General features: G+C 45.8%; 2 protein-coding genes across 3 annotated transcripts; both read right to left on the minus strand.

The window, feature by feature from the left end:
• Positions 1-8,870: 8,870 nt before the first annotated feature.
• LOC148817361 (leukotriene B4 receptor 1) lies at positions 8,871-11,321 on the minus strand. 2 transcript variants are annotated; one of them, XM_088939107.1, is made up of 2 exons: positions 10,230-11,321; positions 8,871-9,586 (listed from the first exon to the last, which is right to left on the minus strand). In XM_088939107.1, the coding sequence occupies exon 1, from the start codon at positions 11,301-11,303 to the stop codon at positions 10,251-10,253; it is 1,053 nt and encodes a 350-aa protein (XP_088795233.1). In that variant the 5' UTR covers positions 11,304-11,321; the 3' UTR covers positions 8,871-9,586; positions 10,230-10,250. The 2 variants fall into 2 exon arrangements, with proteins under 2 accessions (XP_088795233.1, XP_088795232.1); XM_088939106.1 differs by having other exon boundaries at positions 8,871-9,601.
• Positions 11,322-12,503: 1,182 nt separating this feature from the next.
• Positions 12,504-14,667, minus strand: LOC148817362 (leukotriene B4 receptor 1-like). The gene has a single exon (XM_088939108.1). The coding sequence runs from the start codon at positions 14,487-14,489 to the stop codon at positions 13,473-13,475; it is 1,017 nt and encodes a 338-aa protein (XP_088795234.1). The 5' UTR covers positions 14,490-14,667; the 3' UTR covers positions 12,504-13,472.
• Between the last annotated feature and the right edge of the window lie 1,838 nt (positions 14,668-16,505).

Below are 16,505 nucleotides of genomic sequence, written 5' to 3' on the forward strand. Positions count from 1 at the left end.
ATTTTATTAAAATAACAAAGGTTACAAATGAGAGAAGGCCATTTAGCACTCCTTACAGCATTATTGTTAGAAGGAACTCCCTCTCAGTTGTTTCTTTATCAGATCGAATGAAACATGCTTGTGAGAATCAGTTTCTTAAGACAGATCATCATATAGGACAGCAGCTCTCTCACTTCTTTGCTGCTAGGTGTGTCTCACAGCTGTCGAAATGGAAAAGTTGCTCTACTGGATTGGCGATCTTGGTGTAATGTCACCACTTGCCTAAGGAATGGATTTAAAACCAAGAACTCCTGAATGATGAAATAAACTCACTATTGGAAAACACCCCCTAAATATTCAGTTTCAAAAGAAACAAAAACACAGTAGAGAACCAGTTTGCAATGTGGTGAAGGGATGGTTGTGCTTGATAACCATGCAAAATTCTCCGGTCAGAGATACTTACAGTCCTTGCTTAGGCCTTACACTGATCTAGATATAACAGCCAGGTACTTATAACTAATTTCACTTCTGAAACCCCGAATGCTTTTACAAACACTCATGGTTTACTAGGTACTCAAGAGAAATGATGATAATTTTGTATAAATATCCTCATTGCCTCATCTCCTCTCGCACCAAACCCCTGTCCACAGAAAACCATGATTTGGGATGTTGTCATGTTAATGAGGAAACTGGGAGCCAGTTTTGCCAAGATATTCCTGTATGTAACAGGATGCTACGGCTTCCATAAATATATCAGCTGGTTTGGCTTATTAATTATTATTAATAATTATTCTTATTAATGGAGTTTCAGGGGGAAGGTTAGATCCTGATCTCAGACAGTCATGCTCACCTACTGTATGTACGTACTGTATATAAGTCTCACCCAGGTCTTCCCTGGCTCAATCCTTGCTATAGTGAGGTGTGTGTGAGGGGTTGGGCAGCCTGTCCTCACAGCTGGACTGCTGTTCCTTCTGCTAGGAGAGTCACACTGTCACCTTCGTTCAGACCAGGCAGAACACCTGACAGGTGGCCTAGGAGTGCTCTGAACACTGTCCCTGGGCAGCACTGCCAGAGTACCGGGAGGAGATCCAGGCTTGCTGAGCCTCACACCGCCACCCCCTGCCGCTTGGACCTCTTGCCCAGGAGAGAGAGCGCGGGATGCGTGCTCCTATCCCGCACAGTACACGACACAGATGGAAAGAGATGGAAACTATACCTTTATTAACTTCTTTCAGTTATCAGCTTGTGGTCTGCCGCTCACTGACTTCAGAGTCAGTGCGACAGTGCCTCTGCATTACAGTGGAGCCTTCTACAGAAGCACCAATCACAAGAGATTTATGCTTCAGTCTGTTTGTCTTGGTGTGCCAGTGCTTCTTTGGTATCAACAGTGGACTCTGTGTTATTTAAATTATCATTATTAAAAATAGTACGCTCCCCACACACCAGCTCTCAGTGGGGAGGAGAGCAGAGTGATGAAGCCAGTTCATAGATGGGGATTATTAGGAGGCCATGATTGGTAAGAACCAATGGGAAATTTAGGCAGGATGCCGGGGTTACACCCCTACTCTTTTCGAGAAACGCCCTGGGATTTTTAACAACCACAGAGAGGCACAACCTTGGTTTAACGTCTCATCCAAAGGACGGTGCCTTTTTACAGTATAGTGTCCCCATCATACAGGGCCATTAGGGCCCACACAGACCGCAGAGTGAGTGCCCCCTACTGGCCCCACTAACACCTCTTCCAGCAACAACCTTAGTTCTTCCCAGGAGTCTCCCATCCAGGTACTGGCCAGGCTCACACCTGCTTAGTGGGTTTTCATTTGTGAGTTGCAGGATGATATAGCTGCTGGCTATTTCCAGTGAGAGTCTGTGTTGTGCTGTTCTGACTGCAAACAGTGTGCTGTGCTCGAATGGAAGGAAAAGGTTGCTCTGCTCATTGGAGTGCAGACAGTGCCTTTCAGTTGCAGAGAGCTCAGCCAGTGCTGCCCATCTGTGAAGTGAGTGCATGTGATGTCACTTCCTACAGGAACTGACTTCCTCATGGGCTGGGAGTTAATGAGTAAACAGAAGCCTGCCCTGATAGTAACTAGATCAAACAGTACCACCCCCCTGCTGGATATCTCCCAGGGCTGCTGGAAATACTCCCATGGGCAAAGTTTTCACAGGGTGACATTGTGCTGATAAGGGCTCTGATGTGGGAGAAGGTGTCCCAGAGAGCACCTTCAGGTTCAGGCTGACCTTGCTGCTGCAGTGTTTCTCTACAGGTCTCACAGCTAGCTGGCTGCACTGAAGTTGCTTTTTAAAGTTCGTCTCTGTGCAGCAAAGCTAGAGTGCACTTCACCTTCAGTGTGCAGTGCCACATCTACTGTGTTCAGTAACAGAATAGCCACACATACTATAAGTAGGATAACTTGTTTTCTTTGACAAAAGTATGTTTTCTGATAATGTAACTTTAGCTGCCATTCCAGATTTTTCTGCCCACAGCAAACTTTCCCCATTACACTCGAAATCTCGTACCTGCACTAATTTTCTTCAGTGTCCACACTGTCAGACCTTTTACCACTCTCACGCACACTTCAGTTTCAGGGCAGCATCACTGTGTTTATAATTTAATTTATTCATGGAAAACAATCCTTGAAAATCCAGGTCTTTAAATAACACACACGTTAAACCTTTTGAAGCATTTTGTGAATGACGGGTGAATTGGAGTTGTTCACCATCAATAATTCAGCACATTTCTAACCAGAGACATGCATTAATAAACAGAATTATACAGCACACAAGTGTTAACAAATGAGCTGCTCATGCTGTAGGCACACATGTAATGCATTAAAGATGAGCTGTAAGCTGGAGTCCGATGACACCTGGAAACAGGCCGCACTCACAGACAGGAAAGGAACCAGGGATTCTTGCATGTAAGTGATAAAATCCTCATTCCCATTGTAGTGTTTCATAGCCGTTCAGGGACGCCAAATATGTAATCATAGTGGCTCTCTGAAGGCACCAGTTCTGTAGGGTTTGGGCATTTACTGAGACAATTTTCAATTGTAGCAGTAAATCACAAAGTTGATTCTTTTGATGGCTTTAGAATCCAACCACGCGACATAACTCAAACAACGCGCACACACAGGTACTAATACACGAGGATACATTTATTAATACATAGAATATGCATGTAAACCTAACAGATCTTATCGAGAGGGTTATCAGAATACAAAAGGTATATATTCAATCAGTTACGAAGTGTTACACATCAAGAGGACATACGTTCAGTATATCATTCATTAAGACCGTTTCGTAAAGTGAACTTGGTTACAACTTCTACATTAGATACTCAAAACAAGTACATAACTCTTAGGAATTAAATTGATATCAACTGGTTGGGATAACAATTGAATTCTCGAGCTGTAATGCATTGAAGTTGAATACTCATCCAATTTCTGGGGATTCAGATCTCCTGCAGGCACAAACAATCAGCTGCAGGCTTGTTGCTGTCCAATCCGCGCTCTCTGGCTCCGTGCCAGGCTGTGCTGTGCGGCTTGCGACGGTGCGCTGCTGATGCTCACTGACCGGCTAGTTAGTGTTGGCTTTAACTAGCAAAGTTTGTGCACAGGAGAAAAGATGACTGTGGATCCCAGCAAGTCAGGAAGAGGACCGGTTCGTTCCTGATGAAGACTAGTTCTGAATAGTGATTCAGCTGTCCACAGTTCCGATCTGTTCACGAGGCCTGCTGCTGGTTACTCTCTGGCAACCTCCACTCTAGACTCTTAGAACAAAGGAAAGTTCTGGCACTCGGACACACTGGCCGTTCCGTGGTTGTCCGGGCTGAGTCTCAGGATGGTCAGGAGGCGCGCTGCGAGAATGTCCTGCCCTTGGGAGCCTTCTGCTCCTGGGCCGTCCTGCCCTGGAATTCTCCTTTGAATTCCCTTTAGAACAGTCCACAGAATCCTCTCCAGAATCTTACTGAATCTCCCGAATCTGAATCTCGTTGAATCTGAATCTTGTTGAATCTCAATCTCCAGGCCTGTGTTGCCTGTTTTTACCTGGAGGAACTTCAGCTTGTTGATTGGCTGAAAGTTCCATGGGCATCAGAGTCCCACGTGGGTTACTCAGCCCTACCAGTCCCTGATTGGTTGATCAAGGTGAGATATGAGTCACTTAGTCCTGACACTTAGTAATGCAGTCCAGATGTCCATCCGGCACTCCCTAGACTGATAGGCGCCAGTGGATGACCATTGATCATGATAGCCAGGCTTAGCTAAGTGCACCCCCCTTTGGGAGCTGTCCTAGGAAACCTTAAATCACCCTAATGGTCTCTCTGTGGCTGCACCACAGAGATGAACAGAGAAATGGGGCCTCATTTGGGAAGCTCAGAAACACTTAATTCTGCCTTATTATTAAGCCTCGCCGCTACACCATCCTGTTCTGTGCAATTTGGCCCTCTTGCCAATCCACTGCACCTGCCTCTTAGTAATTAGCAAGCAGCACTCGAGTGTGTCTGAGATTTCAGCTTTCTCGCAGACACCCCTGTGCATCAGTCGAGACACACCTGGCACCCCGGTGGGCAGAACAAGTATCGCTGCAGTGGACACACCCCTATGAGGAAGGAGGGGTGCTGGTGCCCCAGAGGTCCGAGTCTTCTCTCTGCCTGCTGGCTTCTGTGGGCAGAGAAAAGGGCCCTTGATACTCTGCAGGTGAAATGAATGAGAAAAGGACAGACGGGAGACCTCACACTCTCAGCTTCTATTGTCACAGAGAGAAGACGACAGGGCAGGATTCCAGAGTGGAGCTCAGAGGTGCTCAGCTGTGTGAACAGGCCTCTTCTGCACGCTGCAGGGCTCCATACAGAGGGCAGGCACTACAGTAACAAGCACTGGATTATACCAATCATTCCTTGCATTTATATATCTCGCATTTTTCATCTAAAAAGATTTCAATGCACTTTACATGCAGGTGGGGACTCACTTCATCCAGCACTGAAGTGCAGCCCCACTGGGTGATGAGGGGGAGGACTGAGAAATTGCTTCACCAAGTGCATTAAAGAGAACTTTCAGGAGGCTGGATTGCTGAAGCTTATAGTACAGTTGTATTCTGTCATGACGCACAGGTTAACACCCCTAATATTATGCAGTGTCACAGTAAGTAGTCAGGACATCAGTTTTACATCTCATGCAAAGGTGGGCACATCCTACAGCACCATACTGGTCATCGGTCACTATAATGGGGCACTGATTTTGAAAATGATGGTCCAGAAGGAAATTTGCCACCTCCTTATCTACCAGTGCAAGTCTCGTTCTTTTGACTTTTCACTGTAAAGTTAAAATCCTATCTGCAATTCCAAACAGCGCATTCATAAATTCTTTGTTGTCAAGTAATTTAATGTAATCTTTTTTGTAAACACTGAGGAAATACTTTGTTGCGGTAAATTGTTTATTTCGGCTGTCATTCCAGCACGCCACATGTGTGTGCGTGGCCCAGCCTGTAATCCAGGAGACTGCAGGACAGCAAGGTGCAGCTCTGACCAGTCCCTTCCCAACCCACTGCTCTGTGTTAAGCATAACCTTCACACAGCCCCAGGCAGCTTCAGGAGTTCATGGGGTGCTGATCCCTTCTCTTAAAAACATTCTAGTCTACCCTTCTGCACTATGGTTTGCAAACACTCCTAGAATGTTTTGAAGCAGATGAAGTCAGAAGGTGCGAACATATTCATGCTGAGCTGAACTCTGCAGTCAGCCAGGGCTGAAACCTGATCCTCTCTGGTGCGTAGGGAAACAGCCGTGGGCCAACCTGCTACAGCGCGTGGGATGAGAGCACAGAAAGGAAGACCCATCGTGTTCAGACATGAAGGCTGCCGTACAGCCACAGACACGCAGGGCCTGGTGAAGAGGACTCGGAGGCCCAGGAAACTCTGTGTCCAGTATGAGCACCTAGAAATTTCTGGACATCCTGATCTTTTATTTTTCTAAATTTAATGAAAGCAGGTTTACATTTTTCTACACTTGAATGAATAACGTATCATTTATTAATGGCTTGGAAGTTTCATGTCACAGAATCTCAACATGGTCTCAGAACGGGAAGCAGCTGACCACTAGGCCTCCCAGGTGGCTCAGGCAGTTAAGGCTCTTGCCCGTGTGCAGGATGAGCTCCATGACCACAAGCTCAAGACTGGCTTATGTTAGCAAGTGTCTGTGACTGTGACTAATTCCATGGTGGGCCCAGCTACCTGGGACTCTCTCAGTCCCTAGTGACACAGTCTCAGTCTCCTGGACACTTGCAGTCAGAATGCTGTGGGTGAGGGATGTCTCTCTCCTCCAATCAGCGCTGAACCTCAAGAATCACTTGTCTGAGAGCTTACTCAAAGGTGGGCTGCTGGTTAGAGCAAATTTCTTAAATAATTAATTGCATTTATTTAGTATTTTTCAGCCACAAGCATCTCAAAGTCTTCACATGCCCTACTGTATGGTACGTCCTTTCAGTGATAAGCTATTTAACACTGTATGCTAGACAAGGAATCATCTGGAACTCCTGTGAAATGTTGTGCTGATGCCGTGCTCAGGATTCAGAGAGGAGGGTTGTGTTCATCAGTGCAGCAGGTGGCACTGTCCTGGGCCAAGGTTAGCAGTTCTCTCAGTGCCAGGGTCTCAGGCCAGTGTCCAGTATCCTGACCCCAGTATCCTGACCCCGGCCAACTGAGCTCTATAAAGAGCCTCTGCAGGCTGTAGTGGGAGGCTCTTTCCAGGCAGGTCTCCCAAACATGTGCCAGAGGGCTGATGTTCTTCTAGGAGAACCTCATCTGCACTGCTGTAATACTACAGTGTGACTCAGAGACTCAGAGAGAAACTCTGCTGACAGGTTTTGCACTTCTGCTTTGTTTTTCTGCTCTATAAAGCTTTTCAGCTTTTCCCACACCTCAGTGCAATTACTCAGCTAGCCCAGGCCTGCCAGCTCGTGCAGAGAGAGCAGTCTGAGACAAGACAGACAGCTCTCAGGTACTCCCAGCCACACCGAGAGCCCATCTCCTGGTGAGTCAGAGCTTCATCCTCTTTCCCATCGCCCTGCCCACACCCCTTTCCCCCTAATGGGCTTCATGTTAATGTTACAGTAGGTGATCATCAGACTCAATACAATAAAGACCCAAGTCACAGCTGAAGCAAGGCAGCACTGGGGGACTGCACTGGAGTAGCAGCACTGACTCAAGGAGATCCTCCTTTAGATCAGGTACAGGTTAGGACTCTCCGGTGTGATTTATGAGCAGCTCCTGGCCAAGAAAGGAGGGTGAGGCAGCAGCCAGATGCCTGCATGGCACCTGGGCACATCGCTGCTGCTTACGGGGTCAGTATGCACATTTCCTGCAGCTTTTCAGTTGTTATCTCATCAGTGATCTACTGTCATGATTTTCCAGTTTGTGTCATTTTTTGGACAATGAATTACATCATAGGAAGCTTCCCTGGCCCTCTGACATATCTGCGCAGACCTGCAGTCCCCTTCCCCAACATACTTGCCAGCAGCCATATCACCCTGCAACTCACAACTGGCAACCCACTGAAGCTAAGCAGGTGTGAGCCTGGCCAGTACCTGGATGGGAAACCTCCTGGGAAAAACTAAGGTTGCTGGTGGAAGAGGTGTTAGTGGGGCCAGTAGGGGGTGCTCACTCTGCAGTCTGTGTGGGCCCTAATGGCCCTGTATGATGGGGACACTATACTGTAAAAAGGTGCTGTCCTTCAGATGAGATATAAAACCGAGGTCGTGCCTCTCTGTGGTCATTAAAAATCCCAGGGCGTTTCTTACCCTGGTGTTCTGCCCAAATTTCCCATTGGCCTTTACCAATCATGGCCTCGTAATAATCCCCCTCTCTGAACTGGCTACATTACTCTGTTCTCCTCCCCACTGAGAGCTGGTGTGTGGGGAGCGTTCTGGCGCACTATGGCTGCCATCGCATCATCCAGGTGGGGCTGCACACTGGTGGTGGTGGATTGGATCCCCATTACCTGTAAAGTGCTTTGAGTGGAGTGTCCAGAAAAGCCTTATATAAGTGTAAGCAATTATTATTATAATTATGGAACAAGTAATAGGTTTATTCCATGCTGAAAAAAAGAAGAAAGAAAACACAACGTTTTTGCGCGTGGAGCCTTCTTCAGGTGTGCACATCTGAAGAAGGCTCCACGGCCGAAACCTTGTGTTTTCTTTCTTCTTTTTTTCAGCATGAAATAAACCTACTTGTTCCTTAGCAGCCTACGCATGCTGACGCAGCTACCCACCTGAATTATTATAATTATTACATTCAATACTCTAAGACTAACTACTTCTGGCCTAATGTGTTGCGAAGGTCAGTTTCTCCTGCTAGAACAGGGACTCCGTGCCCTGCATGGTGCATGGTGATTTGTCTTTCCGCACTCTCTATCTTGCCACTCCGCCCCCTTGGAAAACACACTACTCTCGCAGCTCATAGTCCCTGCCTGCTGCCACACCCTGCTATCAGAAATAACACAGATTTCTCAATCCTCCTGCAGGCGACTTCCCCAGCTGGAATGACAGCAGCTCACTGCTGATCAAGCTCACAGCCTCCGCAGCTCAGCCCCCACAATGCAACGGAAAGAAACAGCGCCACCTGCTGGTCTGGCATGCTCCTCTGTAACTGGAATATAACAGTAGTTCACAGTACATAATTAAAGGTTGATAGTTTTGTTCTGTGTTTGTCTGTTGTGCGTTGCTTTAGTGGGCAGTGGGCTGCAGTGCAGAGCAGCACTACTGCCTCGTGGATCCAGTGTCTTGAGTTGAATTATATCCAGGAGCTCCTGTCTGTGTGGAGTTTGCATGTTTTCCCTATGTTTTCAGGGTTTGGCCAGGTGCTCAGGTTTCCTCCCAAAGACACACATATTAGCTCTGATTGTCTCCTCTGAATGGTCGATCAGGACACTCTCCCCCATCTCATCACCACCCGCCCTGCACACCTCTCATGTGTCCTGGAAATGGGGTCTGGCAGCCATTAGCCAATGCCTCATCACACTGACCTTACTGTACCAAAACCTGAAAAAGCACATTCACCTGGTTCACACCTATAATTTGACATTATAATCAATGAAACCCCCTGGGGCGGTATGTTAATCTCCTGCCTCAGGTTCCCTCCTATATTCCGCCCAATAGAAAGAGCACAATTTCTGTCTTTTAAATTCATGTCATTAAACCATCTGCCCCAGGCCGAGGTGCAGACAGTACCAGAAAAGGAGAACTTGTCTGGATGACGAAATCAATGTAATAAAACTAGACATGCGAAATGGAAACAATACTAAGAGCTTCTGAAGAACTTGTTAAGATTTGACATCTGGAAGGGAACTTCCTCATTATTGCCCTCTAAACACATTTGAAGAGCAGCACATTCTCACACATTCACTTGTAAGCGTGTTTGCAGATTCCCAGTTTGTGACCACATTGGATAGCGTTGTAAATCCTGCTGATTAAGGAAAATCAAAATCCCTCCCTGGGCTGTAACAGGCAGATTTCCTCTGGTGTCGGGGTACTGTGGTGCCTTGGACACAGCAGTCAGACAGTGAAGCGGAGGGCTGTTGTTGAATTGATCATCTCTATTCTACGTCCAGGAGTGGAGTATCTGCAGATACCGGAGCTGTAATTAGGAGGCTTGATGTAATAACTCATGCAGTTCAAAATTGGTCATGAAAAGAAAATATTTATTGCATCAAAGTAAACAAATGAGAAATATTAACTTACATAACAATAGCTGCAGGGTAATAAATTGTTTTGGGAAATAGGATAGCCACAGCTCTAATTTTGGCAGCAGTTGTAAAACACGTTGAAGATTTCAGTGCTAATGCTGTAAGATCATACACAACATGAAGCTCTTTGTCAGCATCTCAGCACAATGTAAAACCTTATCTTAGAGTATGAACGTGCTCTAAAATAAACCTCTAGAGTTAAGCAACAGCTTTCTGATTAAAACTTTGAACCTCCGATTTCCTAATATCTTAGAAGGATTTCAGTTTACTGTCTATTCCGATTAAGTTCAATGTTTTTATGTCTGTAAGACTCTTTATATCCTCATACTTAACACAGAGAATAAGTCTTAATTGTAAACCTGGCCAAGTTAGAATTATATTCATGATTATTTTATAGTTGTACAGGTCACTGAGTGAAACATTGTGAATACCTACTTCACTATAGCTCTCGGAAATAATCCATGCTGTCCAAAAGCTACGTGGTACAATGACACTATAAAAAGAAAAGCTTTAACGTACCATAGAAAGCAGACACTGTGACTAAAGAGCCAGCTGCTGTGCCGAGGCTGTGCTGCAGCTGGTGTGCTCAGTCTGAGAGCTTTGCTTTCTGGACACGAATGAGAGCTCATTCGTCCCTTCATTGACTGCGGAGCTGGAGATGTGCTGGAACAGCTGTTTAATTCTGGACTCCTGGAAGCTGCTTCGGAGATTCCGTGCGGCAAAGGCATACAGCATAGGGTTAATGGAGCTGCTGAGGAAGACCAGAGCTGCGGAGAGGAATTGCATGGACAGCCTGATGTCTTCCACCCGTTCTGCAGCTTGACGATGGGATTCCGTCAGTGAGAGATGCACCAGAGACAGCACATTGCACACATGGTGAGGAAGCCAGCACACAACAAAAGCAACAACTACACTCAGGATGAGTGCTGTGGATTTCTGCTTGGACTTGAAAGTCATTTGCTTAATCCTTTTCCACACACAGCTGTAACATATAGAGAGAACAGAGAAAGGAATGACAAAGCCCACTAAGGTCTCCAGCACCAGGCAAACAATCTCCTGGCTGTCCGAAGAGAATTCCTGGAAAGTGCATTGCTGAGTCTTGTTTTCTTCTCCGATAGTGTGCGTTAGAAAGCTTGGGATTCCGAACAGGAAGGCCAGGATCCAAACGGCAACCAGGACCTTGGTCATCACACCTTTCCGTCTCCAGTCCTGCAGGGCGAAAGGGTACAGGACGGCCACGAAACGCTCCACACTCAGGCTGGAGATGAGGAACAGGCTGCAGTACATGGAGGAGTAGATCATGTACACTATGGCTTTGCACGTGGCCTCTCCAAACACCCAGCTGGCCGCAAAGGAGTAGATCCAGATGGGCACGGTGATGAGGACCAGCAGGTCGGCTGCGGCCAGATTGAGGATGAACAGCACGGTGTGGGAGCGCGGCCGCACGTGGCGCAGGATGGTCCAGATCACCAGCAGGTTCCCCGGAGCGCCAGCCAGGAAACACAGACCCAGGATCACACATGTCAGAGCCTTTTGCCAGGACAGCTCTTCTGGATCCATTTCATTGTCTCCCTGGGTGGTGGAGCTGTTCATTCTGCGTCGTCTGACTCCTGAAGCAAAGCAGGGAAGTAATGCAGTGCAGGCAGCTTCAACTTCCCTTTAATCTAACTCGGACGCAAAGAGGAGAAAGTTCGATTTTAAATCATAGCGAAAGAGAGAGAGAGACAATGAGTCAACCCTTAGAGACCTCCACAACAAGAGGCCCATACAGGACAGTCAACACTCTGGGCTGGGAGAGGCCTAGAGCATTGCAGCAAACTGGGTGTAGAGAATCAGCTGGAGAAAATATAGGCAGCAATACAGCACTCATTTGCTTAGTCCAAAAACATGTACAGATATTCAATGTAATTCATCTCTTTTCTGTGCAGCTCCTGTGAACTGTCATTTATCAGACTTCATTTTTATTTATTTCTTGTAATCACTCATTTACTTATATTTGCTCATTATATATATGAATATTACATGCTGTAACATAAAGAGCAGCCTGACAGCATGGGGATTAGTGTTGCTTAGTGTTGCTTCCCGACAACCCTTGAGTCCTGGGTTGGACTTTGAACAGGTATGCATTCTGGAAAAAGTTGCATGTTTTTTATAAAGTTATGCTCGAGTCCCCAGTGTCCCCCCAGAATGCTGTTCAGGTTAGTTGTCATTTCTTTGTTAATTGCCCGTCTTTATGAGTGTGGCTCTGTAATTAATTGTCATCTAGTGCAGGGTGGATCCTGTTTTGTTCTTGTTTTTCGGTTGTTGGGTTACACTCTGGCTCACTGAGATCCTGTACTGGACTAAGTAGTTAATGAAAATGGATGGATGGGTAATACAGTAGATTAACAGTATACTGTATGTACTGAGCAGAAGATAACCATGAGCTATAACTGCAACAAATTCACCAATTAATCAGGAAAACAACTAATCTTTTTTGTAGCAGATGCACTGATGTAGACAAACTCCTTATCCAGATTATCATTCATCCTTGTCAGGACTGATGATGGTCTACTGTGACAGTCACAGGTTAATAGAGTGTGTGGCCAGTGCTGGAAAAGGTACTAGCCACACATCTGAGATGCACACTTTCACCAGGCTGTAGGTCCTCTCTTGTGAGACTGTCCCATCCTGTCACAGTCAGGACAAGCATGTGCCTGCTCACTGGTCTCAGAGACCAAACTGTCTAGCTGCTGACAGATGACTGCACAATACACTGCAGGAAAGAACTGTAAGGAACAGCTTCAGACTTCCAGCATTTCACATTACTTTAATGCAATATTTGCACAGTGATGGTTGCAAAGTTGATCTTATTCCAAAAGATTTCCACTCAGACGCTGAAAATACAACAGGATGCACCCTGCATGATAAAACAAGAACCATAGCATTTCTAAGACAGCTTGGTTGACCACATCAGGAAAAAAAACAAAAAAAGAGAAGAAGATTAATAAAAAACAAGGCACAGAAGTACTTAAACCACTTAGGGAAAACAGAACTAAACATAAAGGGATAACTGTCTCCATAAAAGATATTAAGTATTGCATCTTTGTACATTTGTACGGAGCGTTTATAAAATTGCAAGTCACTTCCGAAACATCTGTCAATTTCACTCCTCTCCATATTTTTGGAAGACATGATTATCTCCTACATACAAAATACACGTAGCTTGTAGACTTTATTCTTCTCTGAGGTGAAATTATAAAATTCATTTTGTTCTCCCGATTTCTAAAAACACCAGTGTAGCTAGAATCTACTAAAGCCTTTGCTTAAAACCATTATCATGGTGTTTTTGTGCATTTTTAAAAACGATGCAGCTCAGTTTACAAGAGGTTCTGCAATAAACCTCCTACTTTTCTTTTCATTTACTGTAGCACAGTGCTAAAGTTGCACCTTTTTCATTTTGAGCATCTAGTCCAAGCATCCACAGTTACAAAGTGCTCCTAATCCTCAGTATCTTGGATGCTCCTGCAGTAAACCAGCGCACTCCCCTCCCCTCCAGAGCCGCTCTGCCTGGGGAGATGGTACAGAGCTCTTTGTGGTCACATTCCCAAGAAGTGGCTTCCTCTTGGGTAGAGTTTCCAGGCCTCCATAGTCCTGAGCCACCTTTAAAGAAGGAACTGGCCAGTGAAGACCCAGACAGACCCTGCAGGCTACACTCTAGCAGAGGAATTAAATCTGCAGGTGAAGCCATGGAGGAGAAGAGGCGGCCATCTCCAGCGCAGATCAAATTGAAGCTGATGCCTTGCACTCAAGAGCGGGGTTGCAGGTGTTTGACCTGCCTGAAGAAAGGGTGGCTGGACCCCTGGCTCCAGAGGTGTGGGTGGTGATCTCCTGGAACAGCTTGGTCAGCCTGGACTCTCTCATTCCGCTCCGGAAGCGGCGAGCGGCGAAGGCGTATAGCACGGGGTTAACAGAGCTGCTGATGAAAGTGAGGGCTCCGAAAATGAAGACTGCACTGTGCATAAATTCCTCCAGCTCTTCCGGATGGTCTTGCAGTAAGGAGGCCATGCGGATCACATTGAGCACATGGTGAGGGAACCAGCACACGACAAAGGCGATGACAACGCTGACAATCAGGACCGCAGACTTCTGTTTGGTCTTGAAGCTTAGCTGCCTTATCTGTCTCCCCACACAGGTGTAGCATATGGAGAGAACAGAGAAAGGAATGACAAAGCCCACTAAAGTCTCCAGCACCAGGCAAACCATCTCCTGGCTGTCCGAAGAGAATTCCTGGAAAGTGCAGTACTGTGTCCCATTTGCCCCCCCAACAGTATGTGTTAGAATGACTGGAGTCCCAAACAGGAAGGCCAGGATCCAAATGGCAACCAGGACCTTGGTCATCACACCTTTCCGTCTCCAGTCCTGCAGGGCGAAAGGGTACAGGACGGCCACGAAACGCTCCACACTCAGGCTGGAGATGAGGAACACGCTGCAGTACATGGAGGAGTAGATCATGTACACTATGGCTTTGCACGTGGCCTCTCCAAACACCCAGCTGGCCGCAAAGGAGTAGATCCAGACGGGCACGGTGATGAGGACCAGCAGGTCAGCCGCGGCCAGATTGAGGATGAGCAGCACGGTGTGGGAGCGCGGCCGCACGTGGCGCAGGATGGTCCAGATCACCAGCAGGTTACCTGGAGCGCCAACCAGGAAACACAGACCCAGGATCACACAGATTAGTGAACCTCCTGGAGCGGAATAGGCATCACTGTAGCTGAAGTTGTAAGAGGTGGTGTTCATCTTGACTACAAGAGCGAAGTGAGGAGAGACAAGTGAGGAGAGACATAGTCAACCTCAAGCACGAATCAAGGAAAGAAACCCATTCTCAGTTTCTTTTGCCGTCAGCAAAATTCAGGATCAGTTCTGCTTCCCTAATCTTACATCTTGAAACTCAAGTGACATGATCTGGTGAGTAATAGAAGACACTAACAGGAAAGCAACAAGCAAGACTGATGCAACACTACAAAGAAAAAACATTTCAAAATCATAGCGTCAGTTTTCTCTGGAACACAGTTATGTGAAATTCACAAATAGTGAATAAATAAATGTTAAAATAAATGTTAAAGCAAGACAGAATGCAAAGTATTAAGTGTAAAAATCTTTTTGTTCAGAAGCTGAAAAAACTTGTTTCATGTATCCTTACTCCTTACACACAAGGTGTGGAAAAACAAACTAACTTTCTCAACACCAGTTAAGATGCGAACACACATTCAGGTATTCAGGACCCTAAGAGGCTGTGCAGTTTGATCTCAACCATGACACAAAAGTCGCAGATGAAGTTTACATGACTCATCACTTACTATTCTTTCACAATATAGTAAATAATTTGGGGTTATTTTTCTAAATCTTTAATGCAAAAAAAATACTTACATTTCTCTTCTGCCATCAATCTCCTTTCACCAAAAAGCTCTCTCCAGATGTCAACAATTTTAAACTTTGTAAAAGAATTTCAAATGAGTCACATGTCATCTCAGTGACAACCATGTTTTCCTTTTGACCACAAGAGAAGCTGGTCAAGTGGTCAGTGAGCAGGAACTGGTGACTGTGACCACAACCCAACAGCACTCCTGCTTCACAGACAGTGAAACTGCAAAAACAGCACTTTCTGAGAAGCCATGAGTGTGTTTTTCAAATAGCTCAGTAGTTACAGGCCTGTCGTATTTCTCCATTCAAATGTGTCACACACACCTCATTGCTGTACGTACACTATTTTATAAACAAATTCACATTTCACTTGGTGGAAATGTTGTTTAGCAGGTAATTCTTTGGACTATAATAATACTTGACACTTACTTGACAGGTAATGGGGACTCTCTTCCACCACCAGCGTGCAGCCCCACCTGGATGATGTGACAGTAGCCATAGTGCACCAGTACACTCCTCACTCACCAGCTCTCAATGGGGAGGAGAGCAAAGTAATGAAGCTGGTTCAGAGATGGGGATTAGTAGGAGGCCATGACTATATTAGGTTAGGACATACAGAGAAATGCCCTGGGAATTTAAAGTGGAAGTGCAATGTTATTTCGGGGTTACAAAGAATCGGTGTGATGAGTGCATTTTACTGAAATGTAAAGCTTTAGTGTACAGTAATGTTTAAAACCTCCAGTTTACATAAATTAAATGAAGTTTCCAGGTATGTGCAGTGCCATATTCTGTGATTCAGAACGAGGCAACAAAACGTCCGGTGACAGATAACACTGTAACAAACAGGCTTGTGAATACATCTCTAAACCCAAAGAAACATTGTCAACTTTGAGATGGTTTCGCAGACAGCTACTACTTACTTGTTAACTCTGCATACAGATCACCTTGGAACCTTGTGAAATATCTGCTGCACAACCTGTACTTATTTGCTTGTACATCACATCACATAGTCACATTAGTACATAGTCATTACAGTGACTAGTGAGCAGGAAGGGCCGCATCATGTTGCAATTCATGCGAACTCTCGCCTGTGATGAGACCAGGCGTTTTCAACAACATGACAACTATAAAAGTACTTTCACAAAGTTCACAGTTTCGTTATACCTTCAATTAATTTTGTTACCAAGATTTAATAACAGGTCTAAGAAATTGGGACTGCATCCCTTTAATGACCTGGAAGAATCAGGACCTCGGTTTATGTCTCATCTGAAGTATGGCGCCTTTGTTTACAGTAGAGCGTCCCCGTCACTATACTGGGGCATTAGGACCCACACAGACCGTAGAGTGAGCGCTCCCTACTGCCCCCACTAACCCCTCTTCCAGCTGCAACCT

This window comes from Atractosteus spatula, chromosome 21 (genome assembly GCF_055471065.1).
Source record: "Atractosteus spatula isolate fAtrSpa1 chromosome 21, fAtrSpa1.hap1, whole genome shotgun sequence".
Taxonomy (NCBI): domain Eukaryota; kingdom Metazoa; phylum Chordata; class Actinopteri; order Semionotiformes; family Lepisosteidae; genus Atractosteus; species Atractosteus spatula.

Coding starts and splice junctions, on each gene's coding strand:
- LOC148817361 (XM_088939107.1), bottom strand. CDS start 11,303: ATGAACAGCTCCACCACCCAGGGAGACAATGAAATGGATCCAGAAGAG.
- LOC148817362 (XM_088939108.1), bottom strand. CDS start 14,489: ATGAACACCACCTCTTACAACTTCAGCTACAGTGATGCCTATTCCGCT.